We start from the raw sequence: 18,074 nt of genomic DNA on the forward strand, positions 1-18,074 counted from the left end.
AAGAAGGGAGGGAGGGAGGGAAGAAGGAAGGAAGGAAGGGAGGGAGGAAGGAAGGGAAAGGTCTAAAATCAGTGACCTGATTTCTATTTTAAGAAGCTAGAAAAGAAAGAAATCAAAGTAAATCCAAAGTAAGTAGAAGGAAGAAAATAATAAATATATGGGCAGAAATCAATAAAATAAACAACAAAGAAACGATAGAGAAAATTAACAAAAGTTAACCCTTTAAAAGCTCAACAAAATTAGTATCTTTCTAGCTGTACTGAGCAGGAACAAAAGGGAAACAATACATATTACTAATAGCAGGAATGAAAACGGGAATATCACTACAGATTCTACAGACATTAAAAGAATAATAAACTTTATCAAATATTGTGCACAAATTTTTTTGAAAACTTAGATAAAATACAAAATTTCTTTTAAAATTTATCAAAATGGACACAAGAAGAAATAGAAAATCTAATATTTTTATCCTTCATTCTGTTAATGAATCACGTAGTATCATGTTAATTGATTTGCATGTATTGAATCATTCTTGCATTCCAGGGATAAATTCCACTTAGTCATGTTATAAGATCTTTTTAAGGTACTGTTGAATTTGGTTTGCTAATATTCTGTTGGAGATTTTTACATTCATATTCATCAGGGATACTGACCTGCAGTTTTCTTGTGGACTCTTTCTCTGACTTTGGTATCAGGGTGATGCTGGTCCCATAAAATGAGTTTGGAAGTGTCCTCTACTGTTTTATTTTCTGGATGAGATTAAGAAGAATTTGTGTCAATTTTTAGATGTTTAGTAGTATTCATCTCTTAAGCCATCTGGTCCTGGGTTTGTATTTCTTGGGAGATTTTTTATTACTGATTCAATTTCCTTATTTGTTATTAATCTATTTAGGCTATTTATTCTTCATTCAGTCTTGTGAGGTTGTAGGTTTTTAGGACATCCATTACTTCTAGGCTAATTTGGTGGTATATAATTGTTCTTATAGTCCCTTATGGTCTTTTTAACATCTATTGTGTCAATTGTAATGTCTTTTCCTTTTTCTGATTTTATTTATTTGAGTCTTCTCTCATTTTTTTCTTAGTTAAGGGTTTGTTGATTTTATCTTCTCAAAAAACCAATTCTTACTTGTTGATTGTTTTCTGTTCTCTATTTTACTTATTTCTATATAATCTTTATTATCTCTTCCTTCAGCTAACTTTGGACTTAGTTTCTTCTTCTTTTTCTAATTCTGTAACGGTAAAGTTAGCTTGTGTAGTTGAGATCTTTCTTCTTTTATAATTTAAGCATTTATCAGTACTTCCCTCTTAGTACTGCGTCCTCTGTATCCTGTGAATGTGGCTATGCTGTAATTTCATTTGTCTTGTGGTTATTTTCTAATTGATTTCTTCTTTGACCCAATAGTTCAATAATACGTTGTTTAATTCCCATGTATTTGTGAATTTTCTTGTTTTTCTTTTGTTACTGGTTTCTAGTTTCATTCCATTGTGGTCAGAAAAGATACTTAAAGTGATTTCCATTTTCTTAAGACTTTTAAGACTTGTTTTGTGACCTAGCACGTGATCTATCCTGGAAAATGTTTCATGTGTGCTTGAGAACAATGTACATTCTTTTGCTGCTGGATAGAACGTTCTGTGTATGTCTATTAAGTCCATTTGGTCTACAGTGTTATTTAAGTCTACTATGTCCTCACTGATATTCTGTCTGGATCACCTATCCATTATCAAAAGTGGAGTATTAAAGTCTCCTGCTATTCTTGCACTGCTGCATATTTTTCCCTTTAAATTTGTCAGTGTTTGCTCCATATATGTGCATGCTCTGATGTTGGGTGCATATATTTTTTTAATTTGTATATCTTTCTATTGACACTTTTTTAATGTAATGATCTTTATCGTTTTTTTTGTATTTTTTTAACATAAAATCTGCTTTGTCTAAAAGTCACCATCCCTGCTGTCTTTTGGTTACCATTTGCATTAAATCGTATTTTTTTCATCCCTTTACTTTCAGCCTATGTGTGTACTTAAATCTCGAGTGAGCCTCTTGTAGACAGCATATTGTTGGTTTTTTTTTTTTTTGAGTTTAAATGCATTTTATTTTTACACAACCTACATGTTTTTCTTAAAAACAATGCCTCCACTCCAAATAAATCACCGTCAAAATAAATGAAGAGCTCAAGATGACATCAGTCCCATTTGTCTTAAGTCCTGGTGTTGTGTGGATGACAAGCAGAAGCCAGTTATGATGACAGGTGATAGGTCCAAAGTAATTGCCAAATTTGTTAACATTTTTCCATTTCTAAACCATCCTTAAAGAAAATCATATATGGGGTCACACCATCCTCACAGTAGTCCAATACAGCAACCATGCCATCCAGATTCATGTTTTCACCAATAAAGAACTGGTAGTTTTTGAAATTAGCAAATGTGCTTGATTTGTTCTGCAGCCCGTTATAAAAGGTTTTATTCTTTCTGGTCTCTGTTCTTCAAGTTTACCTTTGATTGATTTCATGTAATCTTTGATATACTTCTTGTAGGCTTCTTTTGTAAAACTTGTTTCCTGCAGATGATGGTTCATGACAATATCAACACCAGTGATTACTGTGCTTTCCGTACCTTCGCCCTCGGGGCCTTCAGCGGAGGCATTTCCACCAATGAGCGAGTCATCAATGTTACCTCCTGTCCTACTGACCATCTTCCCCTCCATGTCCAGGCACAGCCTGTCCACGATCTCCCGGATCTTGTAGATGTCGCAGAACATCTCATCATGGCTGATGAGGTCCCAGTAGTAATCATGACGGCGACTGAAGGGAGACGATGGCTGCGCAGTGCAGCCTGAGCGGCACTCAGTGGGAGTGGGGAGCAGGCGGAAAAGTGATCTTATCTATTTATTCAACCACTTTGTATCTTTTGACTGAATTCATTAACATTTAAAGTAATTATCAATAGGTAAACACTTATCATTGCCATTTTGTTAGTTGTTTTCTGTTTTGTTGTTCTTTTGTTCCACTTTTCCTCTCTTGCTATCTTCCTTTGTGATTTGAAGATTTTTGTAGTGATATACTTTGATTCGTTTCTCTTTATCTTATTTGTACCTACTGTAGGTTTTTTTCTTTGTGTTTTTTCATGAAGCTTAACTAAAACTTCTTATAGTTATAACAGTTTAAGTTTTAATAACAACCTAACTCAAATCACTTATAAAAACTGTATTTTCCCTCCTCTACAAACACACTTTATGTTACTGATGTCAAAATTTACCTCTTTTTGTATTGTGTACCCACTAACACATTTTTGTGATCATAATTATTCTTAATACATTTGTCTTTTAACATTTCCACAAAGGTGAAAAGTAATTTATGCATCATTGTCACAGTATTACATTGTTTTGTCTATATATTTACCTTTACCACTAAGATTTACATTATCATATGCTTTTATGTTGCTATTCAGTATCATTTTGTTTCAATTTGAAAAGCTCCCTTAAGTACTTCTTGTAAGGCAGGTCTAGTAGTGATAACCTTCAGTTTTGTTTGTCTGGGAAAGTCTTTATCTCTTCTTCATTTGTAAAGAATAGTTTTGCTGGGTTTAGTATTCTTGGTTGGCAGTTTATTTCTTTCAGCTTTTGAATATATCATCCCACTCTTTACTATCCTGCAACGTTTCTGCTGAAAAATATGCTGATAGTGTTATGGGTGGAATTCCCTGAAGGTAACATGTTGCTTTTCTCTTGCTGCCTTCAAAATTATTTCTTTGTCTTTTACTTTTGATACTTTTAAATTTTATTTTATAAGTATACAGTAGGTGTATATATTTATGGGTTACATGAGATATTTTGATACAAGCATGCAATGTATAATAATCACATCAGGATAAATTGGGTATCCACCCCTCAAGCATTTCTCCTTTATTACAAACAATCTAATTATGTTCTTTTAGTTATTTTAAGATGTACAATTAAATTATTTTTCACCTTAATCACCCTGTTGTGCTAGCAAATACTAGGTCTTATTCATTCTTTCTAACTATTTTTTCTACCTATTAACCATCCCCACTCCACCCCATAATCCCCAACACACACTATACTTCCCAGCCCCTGGTAACTATTCTTCTACTTTCTATTCCATGAATTAATTTTTTTTCATTTTGTAGCCCCCACATTATGTGAGAACATGCAAAAATTGTCTTTCTGTGCCTGACTTATTTCACTAAATATAATGACCTCCAGTTCAATCTCATTCTTTTTAATGGCTGAATAATACCCTGTTGTATATACATACCATTTTGTTTTATCCATTCATCTGTTAATGGACAGTTATGTTGCTTCCAAATCTTGGCTATTATGAATAGTGCTGCAATAAACAGAAGAATGTAGATATCTCTTTGATATACTGATTTCCTTTCTTTTAACTATATACCTAGGAATGGGATTGCTGGATGGTATGATACCTCTATTTTCAGTTATTTGACCTCCAAACTGTTATCCATAAAAGTTGTACTAATTTACATTCCCACCAACAGTGTACAAGGGTTCCCTTTTCTCCACATCCTTGCCAGCATTTGTTACAGCCTGTCTTTTGAATAAAAGCCATTGTAAGTGGGGTGAAATGATATTCATTGTAGTTTTGATTTGCATTTCTCTGATGATCAATGATGTTGAGCACCTTTTTATATACCTGTTTGCCATTTGTATGTCTTCTTTTGAGAAATGTTTATTCAGATATTTTGCCCATTTTTAATTCAGATTATTAATTTTTTTCCTACAGAGCTGTTTGAGCTCCTTATATATTGTGGTTATGAATCCCTTATCAGATGGGTAGTTTGAAAACATTTTCTCCCATTCTGTGGGTAGTTGCTTTACTTCGTGGATTGTTTCCTTTGCTGTGCAACAGGTTTTTAGCTTGCCATGATTCTATTTGTCCATTTTTGCTTTGGTTCCCTATGCTTGTGGGGTATTAAGAAATCTTTGCTCATTCCAATGTCCTGGAGAGTCTCCCCAGTGTTTTCTTTTAGTGGTTTCATAGTTTGAAGTCTTAGATTTAACTCTTTAATCCATTTTGGCTCAATTTTTTTATATGATGAGAGATAGGGGACTAGTTTCATTCTTCTGCATATGGATATCCAGTTTTCCCAGCACCATGTATTGAAGAGATTATTCTTTCTCCAATGTATGTTGTTGGCATCTTTGTCAAAAATTAGTTCATTGTAGATATATGGACTTATTTCTGGGTTCTCTGTTTTGTTCCATTGGTCTATGTGTCTTTTTTATTCCAGTATCATGCTGTTTTTGCTACCATAACTCTGTAGTATAATTTGAATTCAGGTAATGTGAGGCATCCAATTTTGTTCTTTGTGCTCGGGATAGCTTTGACTGTTCTGGTTCCATATAAATTTTAGCCTTACTTTTTCCATTTCTGTGAAAAATGTCATTGATATTCTGAAAGGAATTGCATTAAATGTGCAGATTGCTGGGTAGTATGGATATTTTAACAATATTGATTCTTCCAATCCATGAACATCAGATATCTTTCCATTTTTTTGTGTGTCCTCTTCAATTTCTTGCATCAGTGTTTCATAGTTTCATGGTAGATATATTTCACTTCTTTGGTTATGTATAGGTATTTTATTTTATTTGTAGCTATTGTATATGGGCTTACTTACTTGATTTCTTTTTCTGATTGTTCACTGCTGGCACATACATTTTATTAATTTTTGTACATTGATTTTGTATCCTCCAACTTTACTAAATTTGTTTATCAGTTCGAATAGTTTTTTGGCAGAATCTAGGTTTTTCCAAACATAAGATTATCTATGAACAAGATCTGTAAACAAAGAAAATTTGCCTTCTTTTCAATTTGTATGCCCTTTATTTCTTTCTGTTGTCTGATTTCTCTAGCTAGAATTTCCAGTACTATGTTAAATAAGAGTGGTGAACTTGGACATCCTTGTTGTGCTCCAGATCTTAGAGGTAAGGCTTTCAGTATTTCCCCATTCATTATGATACTAGCTGTTGGTCTGTCCTATATGGCTTTTATTATGTTGAGGCATGTTCCTTCTGTCACCATTTTTTGAGCAATTTTATCACGAAAGAATGTTTAATTTTATCAAATGCTTTTTCAGTATCAACTAAAATAATCATATGGTTTTGTCCTTCATTCTGTTGATATGATGTATCCCATTGATTGATTTGCATATGTTAAACCATCCTTGCATCCCTGGAATAAATCCTACTTGGTCATGATAGATGATTTTTTAATGTGTTGTTGAATTTGGTTTGCTAGTATTTTGTTGAGGATTTGTGCATCAATATTCCTCAGCGATATTGGCATGTAGTTTTCTTTTTTTATGTGTTTTTGTCTGATTTTGGTAACAGGGTAATACTGACCTTGAGAATGCATGTGGAAGTATTTCCCTCCTCTATTTTTTGGAACAGTTTGAATAGGGTTGGTATTAATACTTTAAATGTTTGGTAGAATTCAGCAGTGAAGCCACTGGGACCTGGGCTTTTCTTTGCTAGGAGACTTTATTATGGCTTTGATCTCATTACTTGTTATTGGACTGTTCAGGTTTTGGGTTTCTTTATAGGTCAATCTTGGTAAGGTTGTATGTATCTAGAAATTTATCCCTTTCTTCTAGGTTTTCCAATTTATTGGCATACAGTTGCTCAAAGTAGCCACTAATGATCCTTTAAATTTCTACAGTATCGGTTGTAATTTCTCCTTTTTAATCTCTAATTTATTTGGGTCTTATTTTTTTCATAGTCTGGCTAAAGATTTGTCAATTTTGTTTCTCTTTTCAAAAAAAGATAAATGTATCATTTTCTTCATTTCAATTTCACTGATTTCTGCTCAGATCTTTCTTTTTCTTCTTCCACTAATTTTGGGTTTGATTTGCTCTTGCTTTTCTAGCTCTTTAAGATGCATCATCAGTTATTTATTTGAAGTTTTTCTTCTTTTTTGATGTAGGTGCTTAAAGCTATACACTCCCCTGTTAGTACTGCTTTCACTGTATCCCATAGGTTTTGACATGTTGTGTTTCCATTATCATTTGTTTCAAGAAATTTTCTAATTTTCTTCTTAATCACTTCATTGACCCACTGGTCATTCAGGAGCATATTGTTTAATTTCCATGTGTTTGTATAAATACCAACATTCCTCCTGTTATTGATTTCTAGTTTTATTCCATGGTGGCCGGAGAAAATGCTTGATATCATTTCAACTTTTTGATTTTTTTCAGATTTGCTTTGTGACCTAATGTGGTCTATCCTTGAGCATAATCCATATGCTGAGGAAGAGTGTGTATTTTGCAGCCACTGAATGAAATATCTGTAAATATCTATTAGGTCCATTTGTTCTATAGGGCAGATTAACTCTGATGTTTCTTTATTGATTTTCTCTCTTGAAGATCTGTCTAGTGCTGAAAGTGTGTATTGAAGTCTCCAGTTATTATTGTATTAGGGTCTTTCTCTCTCTTTAGCTCTAAAAATATTTGCCTTATATATCAGGGTGCTCCAGTGTTGGGTGCATATATATTTAAGATTGTTATATTCTCTTGCCGAATTGACCCCTTTATCATTATATAGTGACCTTCTTTGTCTCTTCTTATAGTTTTTGTCTTTAAATCTATTTTGTCTGATACAAGTATTGCTACTCCTGCTCTTTTTTGGTTTCCATTGGCATAGAATATCTGTTTTCCATCTCTTTATTTTCAGACTATGTGTCTCTTTATATGTGAGGTGTGTTTCTTGTAGGCCATGGGTTATTGGGTCTTGGAGTTTAGTCCATTTCCATTCAATGTTACTCTTGATAAGTAATGACTTATTCCTGTCATTTTGTTCTTTGTTTTCTGGTTGTTTTGTGACATTCTCTTCCTTCTTTCCTTCCTTCCTGTCTTCTTTTTAGTGAAGATGATTTTCTGTGGTGGTATGATTTAATTTTTTTGTGTGTATCCATTGTATGTTTTTTTATTTTGATTAGCATGAGGCTTGGATTATAACCCATTATTTTAAGCTGATAATAACATGGCTTGCATAAATAAGCTAATAAGCAAAAGAAAATTAATGAAAACTCTATGACTTAACTTCTTCCCCACTTTTAACTTTTGTGTTTCTATTTATATCTTGTTGTACTATGTCTCAAAAGTTTTGTAGTTATTTTTTGTTGGTTCATTATTTAGTGTTTTTACTGAAGGGTAGTTTACACAGTGTTATAATAGTCCATGTTTACAGTTTTATAGTGTAATAATAGTGTTACAGTGTTATAATAGTGTATGATTTCCTGTGTACTTAGTACCACCAGGAAGTTTTGTACCTTCAGATGATTTCTTATTGCTCATCAACATCCTCTAGTTTCTAATTGAAGTACTCCCTTTAGCATTTCTTAGAGGGTGGGTCTGGTGTTTATGAAATCCCTCAGTTTTTGCTTGTCTAGGAAAGTATTTATTTCTTCTCATATTTAAAGGATATTTTGCCAGATATACTATTCTAGGGTAGAATTTTTTTCCCTTCAGCACTTTAAATATGTCATGCCACCCTCTCCTGGTCTGTAAAGTTTCCACTGAAAAGTCTGCTGCTAGACATATTGGAGCTCCATTTTATGTTGTTTCTTTTTTCTTGCTGCTTTCAAGATCCTTTCTTTATCTTTGACCTTTGGGAGTTTAATTATTAAGTGCCTTCTATGAGTTAAATCTGCTCAGTGTTCTATAATCTTCTTGTACTTGAATGTTAATATCTTTCACTAGGTTTGGGAAGTTATCTGTTAACTTCTACCCCTATCTCTTTTACTACCTCCTCTTTTAGGCCAATAAGGCCAAAGGTTTGCCACTTTGAGGCTATTTTCTAGATCTTGTAGGCTTCTTTTATTTTTTTTTTCTTTTTTCTTTTGTCTCCTCTGTGTGTTTTCAACTAGCCTGTCTTCAGGCTCACTGATTGTTTCTTCTGCTTGATCACTTCTGCTATTAAGAGACTCTCATGCATTCTTCAGCATGTAAATTGCATTTTTAACTCCAGAATTCCTGCTTCTTTTAAATTATTTTAATCTTTTTGTTAAATTTATCTGATAGAATTCTGAATTCTTTCCCTGTGTTATCTTGAATTTCTTTGAGTTTCCTCAAAACAGCTATTTTGTATTATCTGTCTGAAAGGTCACATATCTCTGTTTCTCCAGGATTGGTCCCTGGTGCCTTATTTAGTTCATTTAGTTCATTTGGTGAGGTCAAGACCTGGATGGTCTTGATGTTTGTGGAAGTTTGTCGGTGTCTGAGCATTGAAGAGTTAGGTATTATTGTATTCTTTGATGTCTGGGCTTGTTTGTACCTGCCTTCCATTCCAGGAAGGCTTTCCAGATATTCAAAAGGACTTGGGTTGTGATCTAAGCCATATCTACATTAGGGAGTACCCCAGTGCACTAACACTGTGGTAGAGGTACTGCCTTGGTGGTCTTGGATAAGATCCGGTTGAATTATCTGGATTACCATGCAGAAACTCTTGTTCTCTGCCCTTACTTTCTCCCAAACGGAGTGTCTCTGTGTGTGTGGGTGTGTGTGTGTGTGTGTTGAACTGACTGGAGCTGGGGGTGGGGTAACATGAGCACCCCTGTGGCCACCACCACTGGGACTGAGCTGGGTCACATCTGAAGCCAGAACAGCACTGGGCCTCACTCAGGGCCTGCTGTAACCACTACTATGCTACGGCCTATGTTTGCTCGAGGCCCTAGGGCTCTGCAATCAGCAGGTGGCAAAGCAAGCCCAGCTTGTGTCTTTCCCTTCAGGACAGTGAGATCTCCCAGGCCCCAGGCAAGTCTAGAGATGCCATCTAGGGGCCAGGGACTGGAGTCAAAAATCTTAGAAATCTATCTGGTGTTCTATTCTACTGTGGCTAAGCTGCACTCCAACCACATCACAGAGTCCTTCCCATTCTTCCCTACCATTTCCACAGGCATAGGAGCCTCACCCCATGGCCACCACTACCACAAGGCCCATGAGGAGTACTGCCAGGCTAACATCAATGCTCACTTAAGGCCCAAGATCTCCCCAGTCAACTTGTAGTGAAGACTGCCAGGCCTAGGATTCACCCTTCATGGCAATGGGCTCCCCTCTGGCCCAGGGCAGGTCTAGAAATGCTATCCAAGAACCAAGGCCTAGCATCAAGGACCCCAAGAGCCCACTTGGTGCTCTATCCCACTGTGGCTGAGCTGTTACCTAAGGTGCAAGCAAAGTACCCTTTACTTTTCCCTCTGCTTTTCTCAAGCAGAAGAAGTCTTCCCCAGTAGCCACCACATCTGGGAATATGCTGGTTCTCACCTGAGGCCAGTACGTCTCTGAGTCTCACCCAAGGCCTGCAGTACAACCTGGGTATCACTGCTAGTTCTTCAGGGCCCAAGAGCTCTTTAGTCAGTAGCTGATGGGTCCTGCCTATATTGTGTCCTTCCCTTCCAGAGAGCGGGTTCCCTTCTGGCCCAGGATGTGTCAAGAAATGTCATCCAGAAGCTAGGACCTGGCATGGGAGTCTTACGTCCCTTACCAATGCCCTGTCCTGCTGTGGCTGAGCTGGTATCCAAGATGCAAGACAAAGTCCTTTTTACTCTTCCCTCTCTTCTCAAGCAGAAGGAAGGGGTCTCCTTTGGAATCATGAGCTGTGCTGCCTGGGGTTCAGGATGGGGTAGGGCAAGTGCTCCCTTAGTCTCCCTGACTGGTGTCTCAGTAGGTCACAAGAACCCTGTCCACTGGCTCTGAGCCCAGCTTAGCACTAGGACTTGCCTAGGAATTGCAGGTTTTGTGGCCTAGACTGTCCCTTAAGTTCACTTAGGGCCTCAGAGCACTCCAGCTCACAGTGGTGAGGCTTGCTGGAACCCAAGCTCCAACCACTAAGAAGGGTAATTCTCCTCTGGCTAGGGCTGGTCTCTATACTCCCTCCACAGGCAGGCATCAGCTGAGTTCATCCCAGTTCTACTTTCCGCTGTGACAGGACATCACTGAGTTCAATGCAAAACCTCACAATCACTGCACTCTCTCCCAAGTGCACAGACTCCCTCTCCACACCACTTGACTCCTGCCAGGGGATGTGGGAGGCATAGAATAATCAATTCAAGACTGTCTTTCCTACCTTCTTTAGTGCCTCTTTAAGTGATATAAAGTCAAAACGAGGCACTGTGAGTGCTTATCTGATTTTTGGTTTCTATGAAGATGCTCCCTTTGTGTAGATAGTTGTCAAATTTGATGTTCCTGGAGAGGGATGTTCAGAAGAGCCCTCTATTCAGCCATCTTGTTCCCACTCCTCAAATTTTGACAATTGTAATGTGTCTCAGTATAAACCTTATTATTTTTATTATATTATTACTTATATTATAAAACTTATTTGAGGTCCTTTGTGATTCATGAATCTGGATGTCCATTTTCTTCCCCAGATTTAGAATGTTTTCAACCGTTATTTCTTTTCTTTTTCTTTTTCTTTTTTCTTTTTTTTTTTTTTTTTAAATGGAGTCTTGCTCTGTAACCCAGGCTGGAGTGCAGTGGTGGGATCTTGGCTCACTGCAAGTTCCGCCTCCCAGGTTCACGCCATTCTCCTGCCTCAGCCTCCCGAGTAGCTGGGACTACAGGCACCCGCCATCACGCCCAGCTAATTTTTTTGATTTTTAGTAGAGATGGGGTTTCACCGTATTAGCCAGGATGGTCTTGATCTCCTGACCTCATGATCTGCCCACCTCAGTCTCCCAAAGTGTTGGGATTACAGGCATGAGCCACTGCACCCGGCCTCAGCCATTATTTCTTTAAGTAATATTATAATATTTCTGTCCCTTTCTCTTTCTCTTCTCTTTCTGGAACACAGATAATGTGTATATTGGTTCACTTAATGGTGTCCCAAAGCAAAATTACATGAGTTTTCTTTGCTTTTTCATTCCTTTTTTTGTTCCTCTGAATAATTTCAAATTTCCCATCACAAAGTTCACTGATTCTTTCTTCTCTCTGATCAATTCTACTGTTGAAAATCGCAATTGAAATTTTCAGTTTATTCACTGCATTCTTTGGCTCCAGAATTTCTGTCTAGTTCTTTTTTATGGTTTCTGTTTTTCATGTTGACTTCTCATTTTGTCCATGTATAGTTTTCCTAATTTCATTTAGTTCACTATCTGTACTCTCTTGTAGCACACTGAATTTCTTCAAGACAATTATTTTGATTCTTTTTTAAGCAATTTATAGATCTCCATTTCTTTAGGATTAGTCACTGAAGTTTTATCTTGTTCTTTTGGTGATGTCATGCAAGAAAACCTTGCATTGCTTTCTGCACATTTGAAGAAGCAGTCACCTCTCCCAGTCTTTACAGACTGGCTTCAGCAGGGAATGCCCGTCACTAGTCAACCTGGTCAGAGATTCTAGGCAGGCCAGCTCAAGGAGTCAGTGGGCGGGCTTGCTGGCAGGGTCTCAAGTTGGCAAGCCTCCTGTTTTGGTCTGTGAGAAACCCTGCTACTGGGGACCACAGGTCAGCTCTTGAGATCCATATGCTGGTTGTTGAGAGAGTCCCTGCCCTTTTTTTGTTGTTACTAGATACCCCAAAGAAATCTAGCCACACTGGTTTCCTCAGTGATCTTTCTGGCTGAGGCACAACTAAAGCAAGCCTCTCAGGTAGCATGAAACAAGGCTGTGGAAATCAGACCTCACTTTACTCTTCTTTTCCCCCACTGGAGAACTTGTGGACTGAAGGGATCTCTTGCTGTGCTGTGCTTGCTTGGGAAAGGGGTGATACAGGTAAAAGTGAAATTGTTCTTGCCCTTTTCAGTGCATCTGTTCTCATTTCTGTGCTCCACCGTCATGCTAGAACTTCCAAAGCGGATTCTTGAGCTCTCATAGAGAAACTTGTTCATGAATGCTTGGTAAATCTGAGTTTCCATGGGGAAAATGAGGCTGGGACTACCTATCACACCATCTTGTTGACATCATTATCTGGTGGCCATAGAAAATCTGAATAGTCCCACATCTATAAAATAAATTTAATGCATTAAGAAAACAAGAGCAAAAGTTTTTCCCACAAGAACAAAACAAAAATGCCTCTAGGCCCAGATTGTTTTAGAATGAAGCCTATCAGACATTTAGAGAAGAAACAATATTGACCTCACACAGAGTTGTTCAGTCAGTAGAGGAGAAGGGAACACCTCCCAATTAATTTTATGAGGGCAACGTTACCTTGATACTTGAAAAGAACATTAAGAATAAAAATGCAGTTTCAAACCAATATCCCTCATGAAAAAAGATATCAAAAATCTTTAACAAAATGTTAGCAAATTGGTTTATTTCCCCCCAGGAATGCAGGTTTGTTAAGTGTTCATATATCAATGCGTGTTTCTGGGCTAGCTTGTCCTTAGTCAGTTTGCCTATCTCTACATCAATACTGTCTTAATAGCAGCCATATTATTTTTTGACTTCAATACAGTTCTTTTCTAAGTCTTCTCACTGCTTCAGTCTTCTCCCTCCCTCCTCAGCCAATTTATTGTCTCCAGGGAGACCAGAGTGAACCATGGCCTTATAAAAAGTATAAATATCTGGCAAAGCAAATTATGCCCCCTTCTTCAGGAACACTGTAGCTACTCTTGGCCTTTTATTTTCTCATATAAATTTTAGAACAAGATTGCCAAGTTCCTCAGGGGGGAAAAAAAAAAAGCTCTGCTTGGATTTTTATCGAATTTGTATTTAGCATATAGATCAACTTGGAAAGAAATGTCATTTGTACAAAATTGAGCCTTTCTAGCCACAAATATGACATATATCTTCATTTATTTAGACTTTAATATCTCTGGATACAATTTATTTTTTTCTTCTTAAATTTCTTGTTAACCTTTGTTAGATTTTTTCCAGTACTATGTAGATAGATATAATAAACAGATGTAGATGATAGAGATTAGATAGATTGATAGACCTTTTATTGGTATTGTAGATATCCGTATCTGTCAGTGCCCAATTAGGTAAACAGAAATAATTCTAGAGTTCAAGCTAAATGAGATTCAATAACAGGACTTCAAGGGTTACAATACTGTTAAAGGGGCTAGAGAACTCAGAGAAAGAAGGTGTCACCCAGACCTTAGGACGTTGGTCATCCCTAGAATTCACAAACCTATACCCACACCCCACCTTACCTCTTCCCTGAGCTGCTAGAGCTACCATTGCTGCCATATGGTGGGAATCACCTTCATTCCACTGCTGCCAATGCTGTTAGAGCTTTTAGCACTGATGCTGCTAGACATCACTACCTCTGAACAGGAGCCACATCCACTGAATGTCAACTGCTGGAGTACATAGTGGCCTGTGTACCCACTCTTGATGGAGTCAAGGTAGAATAATTCTCCTTAACTTCCACCATTCAATGTCTCACAAGTGTTTCCTGTTAGCAGAACTTAACCAGAGTCCAGTTAGCAGGAAAGTTTGAGAAATGTAGTTTTCAGGCTTCTAGTCCCATAAGAAACAGAAGAGTTTATGGAAGGGCAGGAATGCAGCTAAGTACCAATTAGCAATATTTAGCAAAGTGGCTTCTATTACATTTTCTTAGTAATTCATTTTTAAATATGAGCTGAAAATTATTATCATCTATTTTTTGAGACAGGATCTCACCCTGTTGCCCAGGCTAGAGAGCAATTATGCAATCACAGCTCACCACATTCTCTGCCTCCCAGGCTCAAGCAATCCTCCCACTTCAACTTCCTGAGTAGCTGAGACCACAGGTGCATGCCACCACACCTGGCTAAGTTTTCTTTCTTTTCTTTTCTTTTCTTTTTTTTTTTTTTGGAGAGACAGGGTTTCACCATGTTGCCCAGGTTGGTCTCAAACTCCTGAACTCAAGTGATCCACCTACCTCAGCTTCCCAAAGTGCTGGGATCACCATGTCTGTCAGAAAATTAAATGTTTATCAATATTTGAGGAAAGCATTAAAGGGAGAGAAAAGGACCAAATAAATAACAGAAAAAAAAATTCTAAGGCAAATGTGGTAATGCAGGATACAGAAGAAAAGTTTTTTTTTATAGTGTTTCAAGAAGCCCCTGCACCCACATGTACAAAAAAAATGAGGAAAGGAAAATATCAGGTAAGAAAGATCTCCTAGAAAGTAAAAATATAATTGTTGATATTAAAATATCAATAAGAATATTGGGAGCTTAAAAATGAGAAATTCAGACAGAAAATAAAACAAAAGAAAATTATTTATTATAAATAAATACAAGAGATAAGATAATAGACTTAAATGAAAAAATTATCTTTTAACTTTAGACTAAAAGGAATTACGGAAAGAGAGAATGGAGAAAATGGAAGGAAAAAGTTATCAAACAATATAGGAGATTTTCAAAAATTGAGGTACACAAGATTATAAGAGTGCAATAAATGAAACAAAATAACACCATAACAAATGAACATAAAATTTCAGAAGATTAAGAATAAAGAACAGATCCTTAAAGTAATCTTAGAAGAGCAAAAGTTTGCCTACAGTGGAGGCAGAATCAGATCGAGATCATATTTCTCAGCAGCACACGGGATACCAGAGGAAAATGGGAAAGTGCCTTTGATTTTATTTTCTTCATATAATTTTGTACCCAGCAAATCTGGGTAAAAGGTAGGATAAAGACATTTTCAGACATACGAGGACTTACAATTTTTACCTCACTTGCATTCCTTCTTTGAAAGTTACTTGAGGTCATGTTCTAACAAAACAAGAGAATAATAAGGAAGAAGAGAATATAAAATCCAGAAAAGAGTATAACTAACCATATACGGCAATCAGTGTAAGTGCCAGAATAACACTTATACTTCAACCTTACAGAGATAAATAGCTCATAGAGGACTCTAGGAGAGATACAGCTGAGAAAAGAAGGGGGAGGGAAGAATTTGGAAGATATTAAGAACGTGAATTTAAAAACAACTACAGAAAAAAAGAAATGCCATTAGAAATGCTTCAATCTGAGCAAAAACTTCACAGTAGAAATATAAATGGTTAAAGGAAAACATTTTAAAACGGTAGTCAACTTCACTAGCAATACTATTAAACTATTAATGTATAGATTTTAGATCATCAGTTTGATAAAATTAAAGATTAGTTACATTTGTGCCAATATAAATGCAATTAAATGGGCACTCCTATGTTATTAGTGTCTCTTTGAAAGGCAATTTGGCAATAATTATCAAAAATTTTAAATTCAGATATTTTTTGGCCTAAATAGTCACTTTTCTGGAAATTTATGATAAGGAAATACTTGCATGTATTCCAGGAGTATTCACTGTTTTATGATCTATAGTAGTAAAAATAAAAGTTGGGGCTGGGCATGGTGGTTTACACCTGTAATCCCAGCACTTTGGGAGGCTGAGGTGAGAGGATCCCTTGAACCTAGGAGTTCAAGGATACAGTGAAGTATGATCATGCTGCTGTATTCCAGTCTGGATGACAGAATGAGACCCTGTCTCTAAAAAAAAAAGAAAAAAAGTTGGTGACAACTTAAATGTCAATAAATAGGAAGTTGATGAATAGATGAATGGTACATCCAAACTGAGAAATGCCACGTAGCCATTTAAAAATATATGTACTGACATGAAAAATTCCAAGAAATAATGTTAAATGAAAAATAGGTTGCTGCTTTTAAAGAAACAAAAATACATGGTTACATATGCTAATGAGGAGAAATAGGCTCTAGGGAGGGGAATAGAATTGGGAATAAGAAAAAAGTTGATGAGAACTTTAATATATTGCTGTAGATATTTTAAATTGAATATTTTCTAAGAGAATATATTTATGTTTAATTTTAAAATGAATAAACTCCAGAAAATAAAGTCAACACACTCTTAGGCTACCCACTAGAGAAGAGGGGTCTGCAGCAGAAGAGGTGATGGTCTTGGTCTATGCTGTGCGTGCCAGCACAGTTTAACACTGAATTCTGAGCACCTACTCCAAGAAGGACACGCACAATTGAATCATCTCCCAAAGATAACAGGATGATGAAAGATCTGGAAAATGACAATAGCTGGGGATCCACTTTTAAATAATGAGAATGTTTAGCCAGGAAAAAAGAATAGCACTTAAAAGGACATAATTTTTTTAAGGGACATGATAGCTCTCTTGAAATAAGAAATTGATTCTGTGTGGAATTGAACTAATGGGTGGAAGTTATAGAAAGAAAACTAGGTTCAGTAGATAAAATTGTTCTTTAAATATACATAGATTTGAAAGCAAGAACATTCTATTATCTAACAAATTGGCACAGATTTAAAGATTAAAATGATAGTATCTAGACATTGAGAGTGCAAATGGCTGCTTTCATTTATGGCTGTTTAATTGAGGCAGTCTTTCTGAAGAACAATTTAGCAGAATGTAACAAAAGTGTAAGTGCCTATTCCCTTTACATTGGTAATGCCAATTCTAGGAATTGATCTTAAAGAAATAATTAAAAGTGCATTCACAGATTTAAATGAAAGGTTGTTCATCACAGTATTATTGATAATGTAAAAAAAAACTGGAAACAACCTTGGTGTCCAAAAATATACAAGCTTTGCTAGTTAGGTTATGATATAATCATTTGATGGAAGTTATGCAGTCATTAGACATTGTGTTCAGAAAAAATAAAATGTAATGGCCTAGATGTTTTTCAGGCTATTTTGCTAAGTGAAAAAAGTAATGTACAAAACAATACCTATGACATATTTCCAATTTTGCCTTTAAAGTAGCTACATATCCATAAAATGTTTGTACAATAATATAACTTTATTCATTCAGTGAATATATACTGAGTGCCTACTATGTGCCAGGCATTATGCTAAACACTGGGAACATTGAGTACTAGGTAGTACCACTGCTAGATCCCTGCCCTTAAGATGCTTGAAGGTCAATGCTGGTTTCCCTGGGCTCAAGTCAATAGCCCACCTCCCTGAAGGTTTGAGTTTGCCAGCGTGAGTTCTTCAACTATTCTCCTTGCACAGAGATCTTTGTCTTAATAAACAGCATTTTGGCCGGGCGCGGTGGCTCAAGCCTGTAATCCCAGCACTTTGGGAGGCCGATCACGAGGTCAGGAGATCGAGACCATTCTGGCTAACACGGTGAAACCCCATCGCTACTAAAAAATACA

The 18,074-nt window shown here is 36.4% G+C and overlaps 1 protein-coding gene across 1 annotated transcript; it reads right to left on the reverse strand.

Annotated features, from left to right (window-relative positions):
- Nucleotides 1-2,065: 2,065 nt before the first annotated feature.
- On the reverse strand, nt 2,066-2,958 carry LOC108542451 (translationally-controlled tumor protein-like). The gene is given in 4 exon segments (XM_017892464.1): nt 2,066-2,418; nt 2,420-2,440; nt 2,442-2,782; nt 2,935-2,958. Coding segments are annotated over 4 exon segments (528 nt in total). The 3' UTR covers nt 2,066-2,276.
- Between the last annotated feature and the right edge of the window lie 15,116 nt (nt 2,959-18,074).

Source organism: Rhinopithecus bieti, unplaced genomic scaffold, assembly GCF_001698545.2.
Source record: "Rhinopithecus bieti isolate Rb0 unplaced genomic scaffold, ASM169854v2 scaffold_21201, whole genome shotgun sequence".
NCBI classification, from domain to species: domain Eukaryota; kingdom Metazoa; phylum Chordata; class Mammalia; order Primates; family Cercopithecidae; genus Rhinopithecus; species Rhinopithecus bieti.